The sequence below is a fragment of the Lynx canadensis genome, chromosome F1, assembly GCF_007474595.2.
Source record: "Lynx canadensis isolate LIC74 chromosome F1, mLynCan4.pri.v2, whole genome shotgun sequence".
Taxonomy (NCBI): domain Eukaryota; kingdom Metazoa; phylum Chordata; class Mammalia; order Carnivora; family Felidae; genus Lynx; species Lynx canadensis.
Window position 1 is genome coordinate 66,674,498 of NC_044319.2, and position 16,502 is coordinate 66,690,999.

Consider the following 16,502-nt stretch of genomic DNA (forward strand, 5'->3'; position numbering starts at 1 on the left):
AGGGATCTGGGGCTGGGGGGCAGGGGCACCACCACACAAACCGTCTAACACACATGTTCTTGAGCCCTTCCTGATATCTGCCCGGTGGTCCCCAGACCCCCGCCTGCGCAAGCCCGGCCAGGGGGGGAGACCTAAAGTCTGAACTTGTGCCCCAGCCATGGCGTGGCAGTGGCCAGAAGTGCCCATCACAGTGCCAGGAGCTGCAGGAAAGAAGGGAGGGAATACTTGAGCGGCCCCTATGTATCAGACAGACCGACTGCTGGCTCAGTGCCCATTTACCGATGAAATCCCACGGCCACCCTTCCAGAGAGGTCTTCTTGCCCCATTTTCCAGATGAGGCACCTAAAGCTTGGAGGGATCAAGCAACTTGCCCAGGCTGACCCAGGCACGAGCGGGGGTGGGCGATGAGACGCAGGTAAAGGGGAGAGACGGTCACAGCCTCAGAGGCGCTAAGGCTTTTCCGACACGGTCTACCCGACCAAGTGTTGAGGCCCACCCGGGGGCCGGTCTGCATTTGGACAGAGCTGGGTCCGCTGCACCTGCGTCCACCAGCCAGCACCTCTAGCCGGGCCCAGGCCTCCAAAGAGCGCGGGAGTGAGTCCATTTGAGAGGTGAAAAATGCTTCCCTTGCGATCATCACAAAGCGCACCAGAGCTGGGGGGGGGGGGGGCAGGGTTTCCAGAACTGGGCTGTGCCGAGCAGAATTCCAGACACGCGGCGGGACACAGAGCAGAGCCCTGCCGTTTGACGGGGTCGGGAGGGGCTCGCCCCCACCGCCCGGTCATCACAGCAAAGTGAGGGGTCTGGGGAAGAGGCCGTTCGGGCACCTCTCGGCCTCACTCCCAACCCCTGGGGCTGGGACCGAGGGAAAGGCGATAGCGTTTCTGGAAGGGGAGAAGGCCTTGGAGTGTGTGCACGTGCGGGCCAGCGGGGACGGCGGGGACAGCGCCCCTGCCCAGAGCTGCTGGCCAAGTAGCTCTTCCGGCTTCAGGCCAGGTGTCCAAACTCCTTCCTGGGCACAGGGCAGCATTTCATCCGGCGGCACGAACTGCTGCGGGGGGGCCCCCCAGCCAGCCCCCGCTCCACCCCGCACACCTCGCTGTTTCCTTCTTATACGCATTCGCACACACCCGTGCCTCTTCTAGAAACATCTCTGCCCACCTTCCTCCCCCCACTCACCCTCCACGACTCAGCTCCTCCTCCTCCTCTTCTGACACCCACCCCTGCACACACGCGCACCAGGCCGGCCGGGCACCCGTTGCACCAGCCCGCGCCAGTCTCTCGCCACCAGAAGAATCTGTTGGCAGGCCCGTCCGCCCCACCTGGCCTCTGGAGGCAAGATCCTTTTTTTCCCTCTGGGTTCCCGGCCCCAGGAGCAGTGCCTGGCACTTAGTCAGGGACTGTTGGCTTAAACCGCGGTGAGATGGGTAAGAGGATCTCTAGTTTCTGATCCCAGCTTCTGAGACATCTGGCCACGGCACTTCTCTGAGCCTCAGTTTGCCCTTCTGGAAAATGGGCGTAACATTCCCCGTCCCTTTGAGGATCAAATGAGAGAGAAATGGGATTGGTCCTCTGGTGTGGAAGGAGGTGTCGGCACAGCGCGAGTTTAAGACAACAGCTCACCATGTGGCCAGCAATCACCATGTGGCCGGCAATCACGACCCGCGGAGTTGGAGGAAAGTCTTCCTCCCTCCTCCAGGACGGCCTGGTCTGGCCCTAATCCAGCTTCGTTAGCTGCTGGAAGGTGAAGCCAGGCCCCTCCCCTCCACCACCGGTCTCGCAGATTCCATATGACCTCAGAAAGTCCTTCCAGAAGTCTGACCCGCATCCTTCCGTAGCAGCCCTGCCTCCCTCCACTCATATGTCCTAAGAGCAAACTCCGGAGTACAAACCTCCGAGGAGCCCAAAGCCCAGGCACCTAATTAGAGCTTATCCTGCTGAGGTTGACATCCACAATTGCCACTGCTCGTAACAGAAGCTGAGAGAGAGACAGGGAGAGAGAGAGAGAGAGTGAGAGAGAAGGGAGTCCCAGTCTGGAGTGAGGGGGTGGAGGAAGAAACAGGCGGTTTCAAGGTCAGACGACAGTAAGGACCTCCCAACACCCAAGCCCAGAATGACACAAATACCGCCACACCACCACCAGGTTCAGCTGCCTGGCTTCCGGGGGAGGGACAAGTGTCTTACGGCTTTCCATGACGTGGGTCCCCTGCCAGGGCTAGGGCTGTGGGTGAGGCGACATTTCCTGCCGTCGGGGGCCGGGTGACGGAGATGAGTTGCTGAGTGTGCACATCTCCGGGGAGCACATACACATTCCGTGCTCCGGGGGCTCCCTTCTCAGGCTGCCCCCATGGAGCCCCCTCTGGCCCAGATATGCCCCCAAGGTAAGTGCGAGGCCGGGGTCCGTGAGGGGAGGGACATCAAGACCCGCTCACCCCTGCTGTCCCCAGGCCAGAACCTGCAGGGCCGGCTGGCAGGGTGCCCACAACCCCCTCTCCTTGGCCGGGGCTCCAGTCCACTCAGCCCGGGGGGGAACACAGGTAGCAGCGTCTACGGGGTGCTTCTTAGAGAGGACGGGTGCAGAGGAGAACCCGGGCCAGGAGGCAGGCGGTCCTGGGCCATAAAGACACGGCTCTGCCCTGAGGAGATGCGCCACCCCCCACCCAGCACTGTGGCACTTCCGGACCATCAGGAGGCCCCCTGGCTTCCCAGTCCTGTCTCCCTGGCCGGTGGGCACCTCCTTGTCTCCCTACCCTCCCCCACCTCAGAGACCCCCTGTGGTCCCGCCTGCATTTCTGCTCCCATGACTGTCCCCGTCCGTCCGTCCTCCAGATCCCTGGTCAGAGGCACGCAGGGCCCTCGCTGAGAAACCCCAGCTTCCCTCTTTGCGCTAACAGGAAGTCGCGATGCCCCTGCTGCTGCCTTCAACACCTTCCAGAGGGTGGAATTGCCCCGCAGGAGCCGCTGCGGCCTGAGCGTGTCTCAGGGGCCGGGGCTCCGGGCCCCGAAGGCTGAGGAGGCCCAGCCCAGCCCCAGGGTCCCCGCTGTCCGTGCCGTGGTGAGTGGGAGCCAGGCTGACACATCTTCCTCACCGGCTCCCATCCCCCCAGTGACCTGGGGCCACCCATGGACGGGGGAGGGAGAGGGGATGGGGAGCACCTCCGTCATGCTCATGCGCTATATTCCCCCCTCACTGTTCCTCTGTCCCTGGGAAGCTCGGCCTGAGTCCGCAGGTGGCCAGGGTGCAGGGAACCGGGTCCCGGAAACAGGCATCCGCGTCTCTGGCCGTGGCCTCCGTCTGCCCGGCGCATCTCTCTCTCAGTCCCTCTCACCCACCAGGACATTAGGAAATCCTCCCCGGGGACCGGCCCAGCCCCTCCTGCAGGAGGCCGAGCCCTCCCTCCTTCCATCCTCTGAGTTGGCCAGTAGCATCACCTGCTTTCATCCCCCACAGGCCAGGGAATGACTTCCTGGTCTTCTCGAAGGTCTCACATCCGTTTATGCACAATCCGTCAGCTCCCAGCTACTGGATGAGAGGCCCTCGGGGCCGGAGGGAAGGGGAAGGAGACCCTCTGGAAACCAAAGCGGGTGTTGCTGAAGGAGAGTGTTACGCTAGGCCTTGAGAAGCACTTTCTGGGCGATCACAGCATAAAATAGGCAGCGGGGATAGAGAGCAGGGGTGAGGATGAGAAAGTGGAGGCTGGCCTGGAGTCGGGAGAAAGCCCACTAATCGCGGCTACTTCGTCCTCCTTGAACCTTCCCCTGTTCCAGGCCTGTCCTCAACCCCCAGGGCCTGCCTCCAGCCCAGACACTGAGAAGGCTGAAGAGGTGCCTGGGGAAGGCGGCCAGTCCCTGCAGGCCGAGACCCGGGCTTGGTTCCAGAAGACCCAGGCCCACTGGCTCCTGCAGCGCGGGGCAGCCCCCCCCTGGTTCCATGGCTTCATCACCCGGAGGTGAGTCACGGGGAGGAAACCGGCCCCGAGACGCACGGGACGTGCGCCGGGCCCCGGGCGGTCGGGAGTCCATGGAGGCTACAAGTCCACGGATGAGTCCTGGAGGCTCCCAGGCCATTCTCTAGGGCATCTGTCCTGGGAGGGGGGGCTCACTGGAGAGGCTGCAGCCCCCCCACTTTGTGCCTCAGCCTCCTGCCCTCGTGGTTCCCCCCCCCGCCCCCACCACTGTCTCCCAGGGTCTCAGCCTCTCCAGCCTCTGTTCTGCCTTCTCTCCCCCCCCCCAGCCCCTCCCTCCTCAGTTTCTCAACTTTGCATCTTTGGGGGCCTCCTCCAGGTCAGCTGGTGACTCCTGAAATCTACAAGTCTGGGGGCGCCTGGGTGACTCAGTCGGTGAACCATCTGACTTGGGCTCAGGTCACCATGGCTCATGAGTTCGAGCCCCGCATCAGGCTCTGTGCTGACAGCTCAGAGCCTGGAGCCTACTTCAGCCTGTGTCTCCCTCTCTCTCTGCCCCTCCCCCACTCGTGCAGGCGCGCGCGCTCTCTCTCTCTCTCTCTCTCTCTCAAAAATAAACATTAAAAAAACATTGAAACCTACAAGTCTGTTACCACCCCACCCCAGCGCCTCCAGGCTGCCCTCCAGGGTGAGGCCTGAGGAGGATGCAGGGCCGGGAGTTCCCCCCCCCCCCCCCCCCCCCCCCCTGCCCCGGGCGGGACGCCAGCCCGTTTTCTCCAGTCCCTGGCGCGTGGGAGCAGAGCCGCGTCCTCTCTGCCACCTGCACCCTTCTCCCGCCACTTCCGCCTGCTTGGCTGGGGGCCGGGGTCGCCCTCGAGAGCCGGAGACAGGTGTGAGGCTGACGAGCGTCTCCCCCATCGCCCACAGGGAGGCCGAGAGGCTGCTGGAGCCCAAGCCTGAGGGATGCTACTTGGTGCGGTTCAGCGAGAGCGCCGTGACCTTTGTGTTGACTTACAGGTGAAGGGCAGGGTTCGCGCCAGGTGGCCCAGAGGCGGGGCTTCGGCGGGGGCGGGGCGGGCTGGGTGAGCGGGTCAGACGGAGAGGGCAGGGGCGGGAGGCCGGGCCTGGGTGGCTCTGACCCCACGGGCACCCGCCAGGAGCCGGACTTGCTGCCGCCACTTCCTGCTGTCCCAGCTCGGGGACGGGCGCCACGTGGTGCTGGGCGAGGACAGCGCCCACGCACGGCTGCCGGACCTGCTGCGACACTACACCGTGTGCCCGCTCAGCCCCTACGGGGAGACGCTCAGCGAACCCCTGGCCCGCCAGGTACGCCCGGACCCTGGCCCCGGGGGACCCAGGCTGCAGGAGCCGCCTCCTCGGGACCCACGACCCAGCCATAGGTCCTTTGCCCACATGCGTCCCGGGGAATCCCTTGGAGAAGGATGAGTGCTGGAGGAGGGTCCCCGAGGGACAGCAGGCACAGGGGTCCTTGGTGTTGTCAAGGGCCTATTTACTGAGCTCCTGGCTTGCACCAGCTGCTCACAGGCCCTGAAAATAGAACCATGGACAAGGCAGAAGGGCCTCAAACCCACAAAGCTCACTTAGCAGCAGCAAGGACGGCTACACCACAGCAATCGGGTGCGATGAGAGGGGACATGCAGAGTGGGGTGATCCTGGGCTCACTTGGGGGGGACCGTGTCAGGGAGTGCCTCCCTGAGGGGGCTCAGGCAGTTCCGGGGACCACCGTGTGCCAGGCCGCGGCCTGGGCACCGGGAACCCAGCAGAAAAATCCAGCAGAAACAAAGTGACCAAAACGGCCCTGCCTTCTGGAACTTCCAGTCTAGCGAGGAGATAGTCATCACATAGGACAGAGAAACAGATCATCCATAATATGTCCAGTAGGAGAAATGCATGCCAAGAAGACAAGCAGCAGGGGGACCTGGGGGGCTCAGTCGGTTAAGTGTCCAACTTGGGCTCAGGTCATGATCTCGCTCGCGGTTTGTGGGTTTGAGCCCCGTGTCAGGCTCTGGGCTGACAGCTCGGGGCCCGCAGCCTGCTTCGGATTCTGTGTCTCCCTCTCTCTCTACCCCTCTTTCTATCTCTCTCTCTTTCGAAAAAAAATAAATACACATTAATAATTTTTTTTATTTAAAAAAAAAAGACAGGGCGTAACAGGGTGGGGGCTATTTTACAGAGGGACATCAGGTCAGGCGGCTCTGGTAAGGGGACATTTGAATGGGGCCTGGATGAAGTAAGGGAAGGAGCCATGCAGACAACTAGAGGGAAAACATGCTAGGCAGAAGGAACAGCAGGTGCAAAGGCCCTGAGGTAGGAGGATGCCTGATGTGTGTGAGGAAGAGTGAGAACAGTCAGTGAGGTAGGAGGTGAGACCAGAGAAGTGAAAGAAGGGGGCCCTGCAGACTCTCATACGGATTTCGGATTTTATGCTGAGAGAGGTGAGGTGGCACCGAACAGTTACAACCTGAGGAGTGACACGAGCTGGCAAGTTTGGGGGGGTGGTATTCGGGGACCAGACGGAGGCCACTACAATCCTTCAGATGAGCTGAGGGCAGCCTGGATGAGGGGGGTAAGAGGCTGAGGGGTGAGGAGGCAGAATGCAGGGTACGTTTTGAAGGTGGAGTTGACAGTTTTTGCAGGATTGGTTGGGGAGCGAGAGAAGCCTGCGTTGTCTCTGAGCAAACCCCGAGAGGCGGGGCAGAGTAGGAGTTCAGTTCCACCTGCACAGTTTGAGACCTTGATCTACATCCAAATGGGGATGTGGAGGGGCGCCTGGCCGGCTCAGTCAGTGGAGCTTGTGACTCTTGGTCTTGGGGTCGAGTCCGAGCCTCACGTTGGGCATAGAGTTTACTTTATTTTTTTTTTTTAATTTTTAACGTTTATTTATTTTTGAGACAGAGAGAGACAGAGCATGAACGGGGGAGGGTCAGAGAGAGAGAGGGAGACATAGAATTTGAAGCAGGTTCCAGGCGCTGAGCTGTCAGCACAGAGCCCGACGCGGGGCTTGAACTCACGGACTGCGAAATCATGACCTGAGCCGAAGTCGGCCACTTAACCGACTGAGCCACCCAGGCGCCCCAAGTTTACTTTATTTATTTTTTTTTTTAATTTTTTTTTCAACGTTTATTTATTTTTGGGACAGAGAGAGACAGAGCATGAACGGGGGAGGGGCAGAGAGAGGGAGACACAGAATCTGAAACAGGCTCCAGGCTCTGAGCCATCAGCCCAGAGCCCGACGCGGGGCTCGAACTCACGGACCGCGAGATCGTGACCTGGCTGAAGTCGGACGCTTAACCGACTGCGCCACCCAGGCGCCCCTAAGTTTACTTTAAAAAAATGGGGAGGGGGGGCGCCTGGGTGGCTCAGTCAGTTAAGCGGCCGACTTCGGCTCAGGTCATGATTTCGCAGTCCGTGAGTTCGAGCCCCGCATCGGTCTCTGTGCTGACTGCTCAGAGCCTGGAACCTGCTTCAAATTCTATGTCTTCCTCTCTGTCTGCCCCTCCCCTGTTCACATTCTCTCTCTCTCAAAAATAAACATTAAACATTTTTTTAAAAAACTTTAAAAAATGGGGATACCGAGTAGGTGGTTGAAATACGTGGGTCCAGAGTTTGGGACAGAGGTCTGGGCTGGAGATAAACACCTGGGATTCATCAGCATCTAGAAGGACTGATTCAAAAAGCCTTCAGGGGGCGCCTGGGTGGCTCAGGAGGTTAGGCATCCAACTCTTTGATTTCAGCTCAAGTCAGGATCTCATGGAGTCACTGAGATCAAGCCTGAGTCAAGCTTGTAGTGACAGGGTGGAGCCTGCCTGAGATTCTCTCTCCCTCTCTCTGCCTCTCCCCACTGGCACTCTCATGCTTGCTCACTCTCTCAAAAGAATTAACCTTTTTCTTATGATTTTTTTAATGTTTACTTACTTGAGAAAGAGAGAGGAGGGGAGGGGCAGAGAGAGAGAGACACAAACACAGAATCCGAAGCAGGCTCCAGGCTCGGCACAGAGACCGACGCAGGGCTCGAACCCACAGATCTCGAGATCGTGACCTGAGCCAAAGTCGGACGCTCAACTGACTGAGCCCCGCAGGCGCCCCAGAAATAAATGTTTTAAATATTAAAATAAACAAATAAAGCCGTCAGGAAGGGTGAAATCTCACTAGAGAATGAGCAGAGGTGGAAAAGAAAGGAATACCCAGTCTCCAGCACTTAGAGCTTGCACAGATGAGGGCAAAGCTACAAAGAAAATTGAGATGGAGAGACGGGGGGTGGGGGGGTGGGGGGACCAGGGGCGTGTGATGCACTGGAGGCCAAGCAAAGAAAACGTCTCAAGGAAGAGCCGTGCAGGTGGGTCCCATGTTGACCACTGGACTTAGAAGGAGCTCCCTGGTGGCCTGGACACAGTTTCTCGGGGCCCCGACTGGAGTCAGTTCAAGGAAGTGTGCCCCATGGGCCTGCGCCGGGCGGTCAAGTCCTGTGTGGAACTTCACGGGGAATGGCAGAGGCCGTGACCCCCAGCAGTGGGAACAGGGTGCAGGCAAGTCTGGAGGTGAGGGAGCCAGCGGAAGCTGAGGAGCCAAAGGCAGAGCTCTAGGAACCGAACCACCCACCGGCACTCCCGTTCTCTGGACTTTGGATTTTTTTTTTTTTTACATTTTATTTTTGGGACAGAGAGAGACAGAGCATGAACGGGGGAGGGGCAGAGAGAGAGGGAGACACAGAAACGGAAACAGGCTCCAGGCTCCGAGCCATCAGCCCAGAGCCCGACGCGGGGCTCGAACTCACGGACCGCGAGATCGTGACCTGGCTGATGTCGGACGCTTAACCGACTGCGCCACCCAGGCGCCCCTCGGACTTTGGACTTTATCTGGGAGTGACAGGTGGCCACCGAAGGATTGCCCCGGGGCGGGGGGGGGGGGACTTCTTTAGCTCAGGCTGCCCTCGGAGAGAAGAATGGGTTGGCAGGGCAAGATGAGACAGGGCAGGACCTGGGAGGCCGGAGCTGGTGAGTGGCTGCGGCATGCAGAGAGGGGCGCACATGCGGAGATGCTGAGGCCGTGGAAGGAGCAAGGCCCGTGCTCCGTTAGGTGTGGGGGGTGCTGGCTCCCAAAATGCTGTCCCAGCAGCAGGGTGGGGGTGCCGCTTTTTAGTCATAAAGGGAATGCAGAGAGAGGAGGGGGCCGAGGCAGGGAAGGGGGATTCTGATGTGGATCCTTGAAGCCTGCAGCGCTTGAACACGCACTTGGTGGATTGCAGAAGCATGAGACAAGCTGTGGCCTAAGCCTCTCAAAGCCGTGGGCATGAGGAGAGCCCGGGCTCTTATGCACCCAGGGCTGAATTGCTGAGCTAAAGCACAGCTGCCATGGGAGGGAACCTTCCCACAGTAAGACGCATCTCCCTGGAGGCGGTCTCCCTGCCCCTAAAATACATAGCTTAAACCTCCATAAAGTACTCCTCCGACACCTGCAGAATAAACACAGGCATGGCAGTCTTGGAGATCTGTCCCCGGGTTGGAAATTTTCAGGCTAAAGACTTGTAAAGCCTTGTTGCATTTTTGCAACCACAGGCACAAACGGAGACGGGCCTGGCCCTGCGTTCCACGCAGAGTTAACGTCAATGCCAGATACAACCCGTGACCAAAGCTACTTTCCCCCTGTTGGACCCCTTGCCATCTCCATTCCCTGTTCCTCACCCAGGGAACCCAGCCACCCAAATTTCTGTGCCCCTCCCCCCCACATCCTCCACTAGCACCCGCCCACCCACCAGCCCGCCATCCCTCGGGCACCGAGTCCCTGAGGTCTCCTTCTTTCCCAGCAGACTCTTGAGCCTGCAGGACTCTCCCTAAGCCTTGAAATGCCAGACTCGGGAACAAAAATCCACCCTCAGTACAGCACCATCCTCAAAAAGTCGCTGAACGCAGGCCCCACGCAGAAGGAGGGCGCCGGGGAGCGGAAGGAGGTACTGCGCTGGAGGGGTGCCCCAGGGGAAGGGGGGGTCGGGGCAAGGGAAGGGAGCGGCGTGGGGGCGGGGCCCGCGGCTGTGGGCGGGGCCTGCAGGGCCCAGGCTGGGACTCGGGCCCCAGCCTCCGCCCGCCTGGGTTGCTCTAACGCCCCCTCCCCCCTCCCACCCCACCGCGGCCTGGCCTTCTCTCCCAGCCTCCCCAGCCGCCCAGGCCCAAGCCTCCCGTGCCCGCCAAGCCTCAGCTGCCCCCCGAAGTCTACACAAGCCCGGCCCCGAGGCCCCGCCCGGCCCCGCCCCCCAAGCCCTCCAACCGCATCTACCACGAGCCTGACGAACCCATCGCCTTCTACGCCATGGGCCGGGGGAGCCCCGGGGAGGCCCCCGGCAACGTCTATGCCGAGGTGGAGGTGCAGCTGGCGCCGGGGGCTGGGGGCCCGCCCTGCGCCCTCGCGCACCCTGCCCTGCGGAAGTGCCGCTCCAGGCCTGTTCCCCGAAACCAGGTAAAGGGGTGCCCGGAGAAGGCGGGCCGCAGGGGGCGGGGGCGCCCGAAAACCAGACTGAGGACGGTGGCAAAGGTGCTCAGGTGGATGCCGGGGTCAGGGTGAAGTCAGAGGCCTCAGGCGACGGGGGAAAGGCAGAGGCTGGGGCTGCCAGCGGCCCTTTCCCAGGCCCAGAAGTGGCTCCTACCGGGACGGCGTCCCCTTTGTCAACCCCTCCACTTCTCGGAGGAAATAGGGGCTCGGGCCCCGCCTAGCCTTCCCGCCCTCCACCCCACCCCCAGCCTGCCTGTCTCACCCACCCAGTGCCTCCCACGTGTTCCCCACTGTGCCCCGAATCTTGACTCCAACCATCATCCGGTCGTCATCCTGGTTGGAACTCGGGCCTCTCCGGCCCAGGCTCCCTCCCCCCAGCCCCCCCAGCCCTGCCATTCTGAGTCCCTGGTGTCAATTCAGAGGGAGCTCTGGGGAGGGCCACCTGCACCCCTGCCCCTCCACACACCCCTCTCTCCCTCCTCCCTCCCCCACCTCCCTGCCTTCTCTGGGGGTCTCAGTCCAGGGCGGTGTTAGACCTTCCGGCCACTCCGGCCACTCCGACCTGGGCCTCTGCCCCCTCCACAGGCCCCTCCCCACCCTCCCTGCTGGTGCCCCAGGCCTGCCTCAGCCCTTGAGCCTGTACCCCCCCCCCTGAATCCCCCACGGGGGGTGCTCCTGCTCAGCCCCCAAGAGCCCCACGGCCTCCTGAACTCAGCATAGCAACCGGCTCTCACCCTTCTCCCCAGATTGGCCCTCCTATACTTCCCATCGGACCCATGACTCTCCAGCCTCCCGACTGTCCAGGCCAGGATCCCAGGGCTTCCCTAGACACCCCCTCCACACCACTACTCCTTATAAGCCACGGATTCCTGCTGGGTCCCTTTCCCCAGTTTCAGCCCCATCGCCCCTCATCACGATCTTCCAAGAGCTTCTTAACTGGTCTAACCACCAACCCTGCCACTTCCGATCCACTCTGCCCCAAGGAAGCCAGAAGGGTCTTGCTTAATCAGTCCGTGTGGCCCTCCACACTGGCGGAACAGGGGACCTCCTCCTCAGCCTTCCCACCAGCTGCTGCGGACCTCCAGAGCTATTCCCGCCTCAGACCTGGCCATGCTTCCGGCCAGCTGGCCTGCTGCCTCCTACGCACTTCCCTGACCCCTCTACAGGGGCATCCACTGTGCCTTCCAGCACCTGCCACTCATCACCTGGGAAGCTGTCTCCCCTCTTCCCCCCCCAGAGTGCACGCTCCCTGAGGGCAGGGGCTGGCACTCACTCAGCTGTGTCCTCAGCTCCCAGCACAGTGCCTGGCACAGAGCAGGTGCTCAGGAAATGGTTGCCGAAGGAATGAGAGGGCGTGAGAGCCTCTTCTCCGCAGGCCAACATCTGTTCCGACCAGACGACCAGACGATAGCCCTTGAGGCTTCAGGTGAGCCTGAGAGGCGGAGGGTAGAGGGTGTGACCTTGGGATCGCCCTTTTCTCCGCAGAATCCAGCCGGCCAGCAACTGCATTCTGAGAACTCTGTGACCGGACAAGGCCCTTTCGTGCCCCACCAGACCCTGCCCCGCTGGGGGCACACCCTCCCCCACAAGCTTTCTAGACAGAGGACGGAGGACAGAAGCCAGGCGTTGCTTCCCCTGGGGCCCCCTCAGTAGCCCGGTGAGTCTGCGCCGGGGGAGGACAACCCGCGACCCCAGGTCCAGAGACCTTTGCACGCGGGGCACGTGTGCACGGAACACACCTTCTCAGGAAATGTGCACGGAACACACCGTGGGCGATCAGAGCCAGAGAGGGCCTCAGCCACCATCTATCGCAAAGATGGCAGAATGGTGTCATCTTGCGTGCCAACTGCAATCCATTGGTCGTGGCTGCCTAGGGCACCACGTTGGGAAGGATGCTAAGGTCAGGTCTGCACTCAGCAGAAAAGGGCACCGTGATTGATTAGCGATGTCTGCTACGGGCAGGGAGGCAGGAGCAGTGTCTCCTCTGCCCTTACAAATCTGGGCCAAGTTCCTCACTGCGCAGATGAGGAGACAAAGCCAGAGAGGGATAGCGACTTGGCCGAGGCCAAGGCCCAGAACCCAGGCTTCCTAGTTACCCCGTTTTGCACTCTGTTTCTTACCCCACATGCACTAACTCTTTTCCACAGGAAATGTCAGAGATTTCCTCAGATGGGAAACCTGGCTACTCTGAGAATTCCACTGCATGGGGGCCTGGGTGCCGGCTCCCTCCCCCAAATCGCAGCTTAGCCATGTTCCCTGGACAGGTCTGCCCCCCTCCGCCCTGCAAAGAAGCCTGGAGTTCAGAGGAGCAGATGGCGAAGTCCCTTCCTCGTAGGGGCACACCCACTGGTTCCCTCCCCAGAGTCCCTGAGAATCCGGTGGCTCAGTGATCTCAGTGATGGGTGGTCCTCTGCGGAAGTGGGCGAGGCCGCTGGGCAAGGGCGGCCGCTGCCGCCCGCTGCCTCCCGCTGCCTGGCTTCTCCTGGAGTCTGATTTCCTTGGCCCTCTGAGCCTTTGAGGTCTGGGCCCTGGTCCAATGCTGCTGTTGTCTGAGGAATGGTTTGGCGAGAACAGATGTTAGAACTTGTTTGTTGATTCTTGTCTGGCTAATAAATCATCGCCAACCACCTCTCCCCACAGGGATCCAAGTAGCGCACGCTCCTTCTGTCTGTCTCGGGCTCCCTCTCTGTCCTATTGTGGAGGGCAGGTGGTTCGAGCACCACTGCAGTGGGGGGGAGTGGGTCTGGGGGTTGAGAGACACCCGGGCAAGGGTCACAAATCGGGGGGCCGGGAGACTCCCGGGTAAGGGCCCACGGAGTGTTTTGTTCTTAGCAGGGCCGGGCAGGTAGCCAGGGGCAGAGGGGTGGCTGCGTCACTTGGGGGGTGCCAGGAAATAAAGGGGGGCAGGGGGGAGAGCGGTTGAGGGGTAGGCCCTGTACCCCCTTCCCCAGCCCCCCTGCCAAGCACAGGCCTGGGGAGGGGAGCGTGCGTTGGTGACCTGTGATGTGAGCCCCTTAGGAGGATGGGGGGCCCTGCAGTGGCTCTAAGGATCTCTTGTCTTCCCAGCCTCTTGGGCTCGGGCCTTGCCTCAGTCAGGACCCCATCCTGTCCCCTGCCCTCTTGTGAGGCTTCCTCTCCACTCCACCTCCCCACCCAGACCCACTCCGTCCCTCTCCCTCTGCCCTCTGCCCCTGCACGGCTCCACACCCTGGGCTTCAGCCTCCTGGAGGAATCTGCCGCAGGCCACGTTCTTCTCTCAGACTGAGGGCCCTCTGAGGCAGGGCTCTGGGGACTCCGGGGTCCCACCGAGGCAGCCGTTCTTACACTCATTCCTATGGGAGTTTAGTCAAGACAGTGCCCATCAGGGTCCCTCCTCCCGCCAAAGGCCCCACCGCCCCCCCCCACCACCTGCCAGGGGCCCAGAAACCCCCCAGACCCGTCCCCAAAGCGGTGCTCCCTAGGCCTGGGCGCCGCCTGCCGCAGCCACACCCCACCCCCGCCCCCCAGCCTGGCACGGGCACCACCTCCGGTGACTGGTGAATTCTCCCCCTTTGCAGCCAGTGCTAATCAGCTTAAGGAGAGCTTCTGTTGCTGAGTCAACAGGGTTGGGGTTCCACTCCCTTCTGTCTGTGCCTCTCCAGAGCAGGGGGAGAGATGCCGAGGGAGGGGAGGGGAGGGCAGGGAGCAGATGGCTTTGCCGAAATCTGGGAGGGAGGCTGAAAGGGCAAGAAAGGTCTTGGATTAAACTCCGGGGTGGGGGGGGTAGGGAGAGGGCTTCTGGCTGACTCCGGGGCTGGGGGAGCCCCGCACTGGGGGAGGCCGCAGAAGGAGGGGAGGCTCACTGCACAACAGGAACTGGAAGTCAAAAGTTGAGTCTGAATGTCCAGGGTGACGGGTGCGGGGGGGGGGGGAGCAGAAATGCCTAGTGACCCCCCGGGTGTCCCTGAAGGAACAAAGCAAGAGGGGACAGGGCGGGCCCCTGCGGAGCTCGCCCTCCCTCAGCAGGTGGGGTGGGAGGATCCCTAAGGCGGACGTGGGGAGAACCCTGGGTCTCTGTGCGAGCTGGCTGGTGGCCTGGGTCCTGTGCTGGCTGGTGGCGAGGCAGCCTTTCGAAATGGAGAGAATGCTTCCCTGTTTGCAGGCGAGGCTGCGTCAGGATGAGGCCGTGCAAGAGAAGGGCGCAGTGAGGCAGGACTGCCCGGGCCCCGGGGAAGCCAGGCCCTTTGTGGCTGGTTTCTGTTTGTTTGCTGTTTGTTGGGTTTGGGGTGGTTTGGTTTTGTTTTGGTTCAACCCAATAGGAAAGTGAGGTCTAGAGAGGGGAGGTGACAGGGAGCTGGAGGCCGTCACACCCAGATCCTCCTATCCTGATCCAGTGCTCCCCTTGTATCAGGGGCCCCTCCCGGGTCAGCAGATAAGGTCCCTGTCCTCCCAGGGGCTCCCGCTGCAGGCTCGGCCCTGAAGAAGGTGGGGAAGCCTCCCCGGCTCACCAGGACCGGCACCCCTGCTCATCCTGCTCACTCCACTCCTGCGCTGAGGCCTGGGGATGGAGAGGCCTTGTGCAGGGAAGGAGGGGGGGCGATTCCTGAAGCAGTTGCCCCCCCCCTTGCCGGAGACGCTGGCACCACAGGGGAAGGGCACCTCCCCAGTCACCCCATCCTCCCGCCCCCCTCCATACAGGGCCGCCTCTGGCTCAGTCCACCCAGAGTTGAGAGGACATTCACTCAGGCCCCGCAGCCTCCATCAGGCCTCGCTGGGATCCCAGCAGAGGGCACAGCCTTCCCCTCCGGCCCTTTCGGCCCCAGGGCAGACCCGGCGGCTCTCCGGACCCTCCCTGTCCTCCTGTCTGCTCCCTCAGCTAACCCAGAACCCGCTCACTAAGGTGCCGGGAACTGGCAGCGGGGCAGGGGGTGAGTGGAGGTCACCACCACGACCTCCTGGGTCCTGGGCCACAGCACAGCACCGCCCCCCCCACCCCCGCCAGGGAGGGCCAGTGGCGTCACCGCTGAGCCCCACCCCCCACTACCCCGACAGCCCTAGAACGTCTGCCCCCTGGTGGCAGAGGAAGGGGAGGTCAGCAAGGCCAGGAGCACAGAGCGCTCCGGCAACCCTGCGGCCGCCCCAGGCCCCACAGGGCTTCCTGCAGCCCCTCCACCTGCCGCACGGCCTCCGCACCCCTGCCGCCCAGCGCCCCGCAGCTGCTGGTGGTCAAGGACTTGAGCTTCCTGGGCTCTGCTCCCCTGCTCCGTCCGACACTGCACCCCGGGCTTAGCCCCGGCGGCTCTGGTGGCCCCCCGGGGCCTGTCTGGAGCCACTCAGACCAAAGCCTTTGCCCTCCTCCCGTTTATTCATCAGAACTCGAGGCTACTGCCTGCAGGAAGCCTTCCCAGGTGAGGACTGTTTCTAACCTGTCAGTATTTCTCATGGTGACCAGGAAATCCCAACCACCAAATGAAAGGTCATCAGTGGTAGGACTAAAAAGTGGGTTTAAAAGACGTGGCCCAAAGGGCGCCTCGGTGGCTCAGTTGGTTAAGCGTCCAACTCTTCATTTCCGTTCATGATCTCACGGTTCATGAGTTCGAGCCCTGTGTGGGGCTCTGTATGGACAGTATGGAGCCTGCTTGGGATTCTCTCTCCCTCTCTCTGCCCCTCCCCCACTCTATCACTTGCACTCTCTCAAAATAAATAAATATTAAAAAAATAATAGGGGCGTCTGGGTGGTTCAGTCAGTTAAGCGTCTGACTTCAGCTCAGGTAATGATCTCAGGGTTCATGAGTTCGAGCCCCGCATCAGGCTCTGTGCTGACAGCTGGGAGCCTGGAGCCTGCTTCGGATTCTGTGTCTCCCTCTCTCTACCCCTTGCCCACTCACACTCTGTCTCTCTCTCTCTCTCCCTCTCTAAAATAAACATTAAAAAATTTTGTTTTAAGTAATAAAAAATTTAAAAACTGGCCCAAGACTATCTGCAGAGAACTGAGGTGGGAGGTAAGAGCCTTACAGACAACAGGCCTAAATCCATCCACTTCCAGAATACACCAGGACCCTCCCTAAGGGCCACATCCTGCCTCCCAGCCCAGAGCCCCCGCATCTCGGTCAC

At 61.4% G+C, this 16,502-nt stretch overlaps 1 protein-coding gene across 3 annotated transcripts; it reads left to right on the forward strand.

Annotated features, from left to right (window-relative positions):
- The first annotated feature begins 2,254 nt into the window (after positions 1–2,254).
- On the forward strand, positions 2,255–13,057 carry SH2D2A (SH2 domain containing 2A). Of its 3 annotated transcripts, none has more exons than XM_030302786.2 (9): positions 2,255–2,381; positions 2,895–3,055; positions 3,769–3,950; positions 4,833–4,922; positions 5,063–5,231; positions 9,730–9,873; positions 10,071–10,376; positions 11,895–12,066; positions 12,557–13,057. In XM_030302786.2, the coding sequence occupies exons 1-8, from the start codon at positions 2,348–2,350 to the stop codon at positions 12,060–12,062; spliced, it is 1,254 nt and encodes a 417-aa protein (XP_030158646.1). In that variant the 5' UTR covers positions 2,255–2,347; the 3' UTR covers positions 12,063–12,066; positions 12,557–13,057. The 3 variants fall into 3 exon arrangements, with proteins under 3 accessions (XP_030158646.1, XP_030158645.1, XP_030158647.1); XM_030302785.2 differs by having other exon boundaries at positions 12,674–13,057; XM_030302787.2 differs by having other exon boundaries at positions 9,733–9,873; positions 12,674–13,057.
- The last annotated feature ends 3,445 nt before the right edge of the window (positions 13,058–16,502 follow it).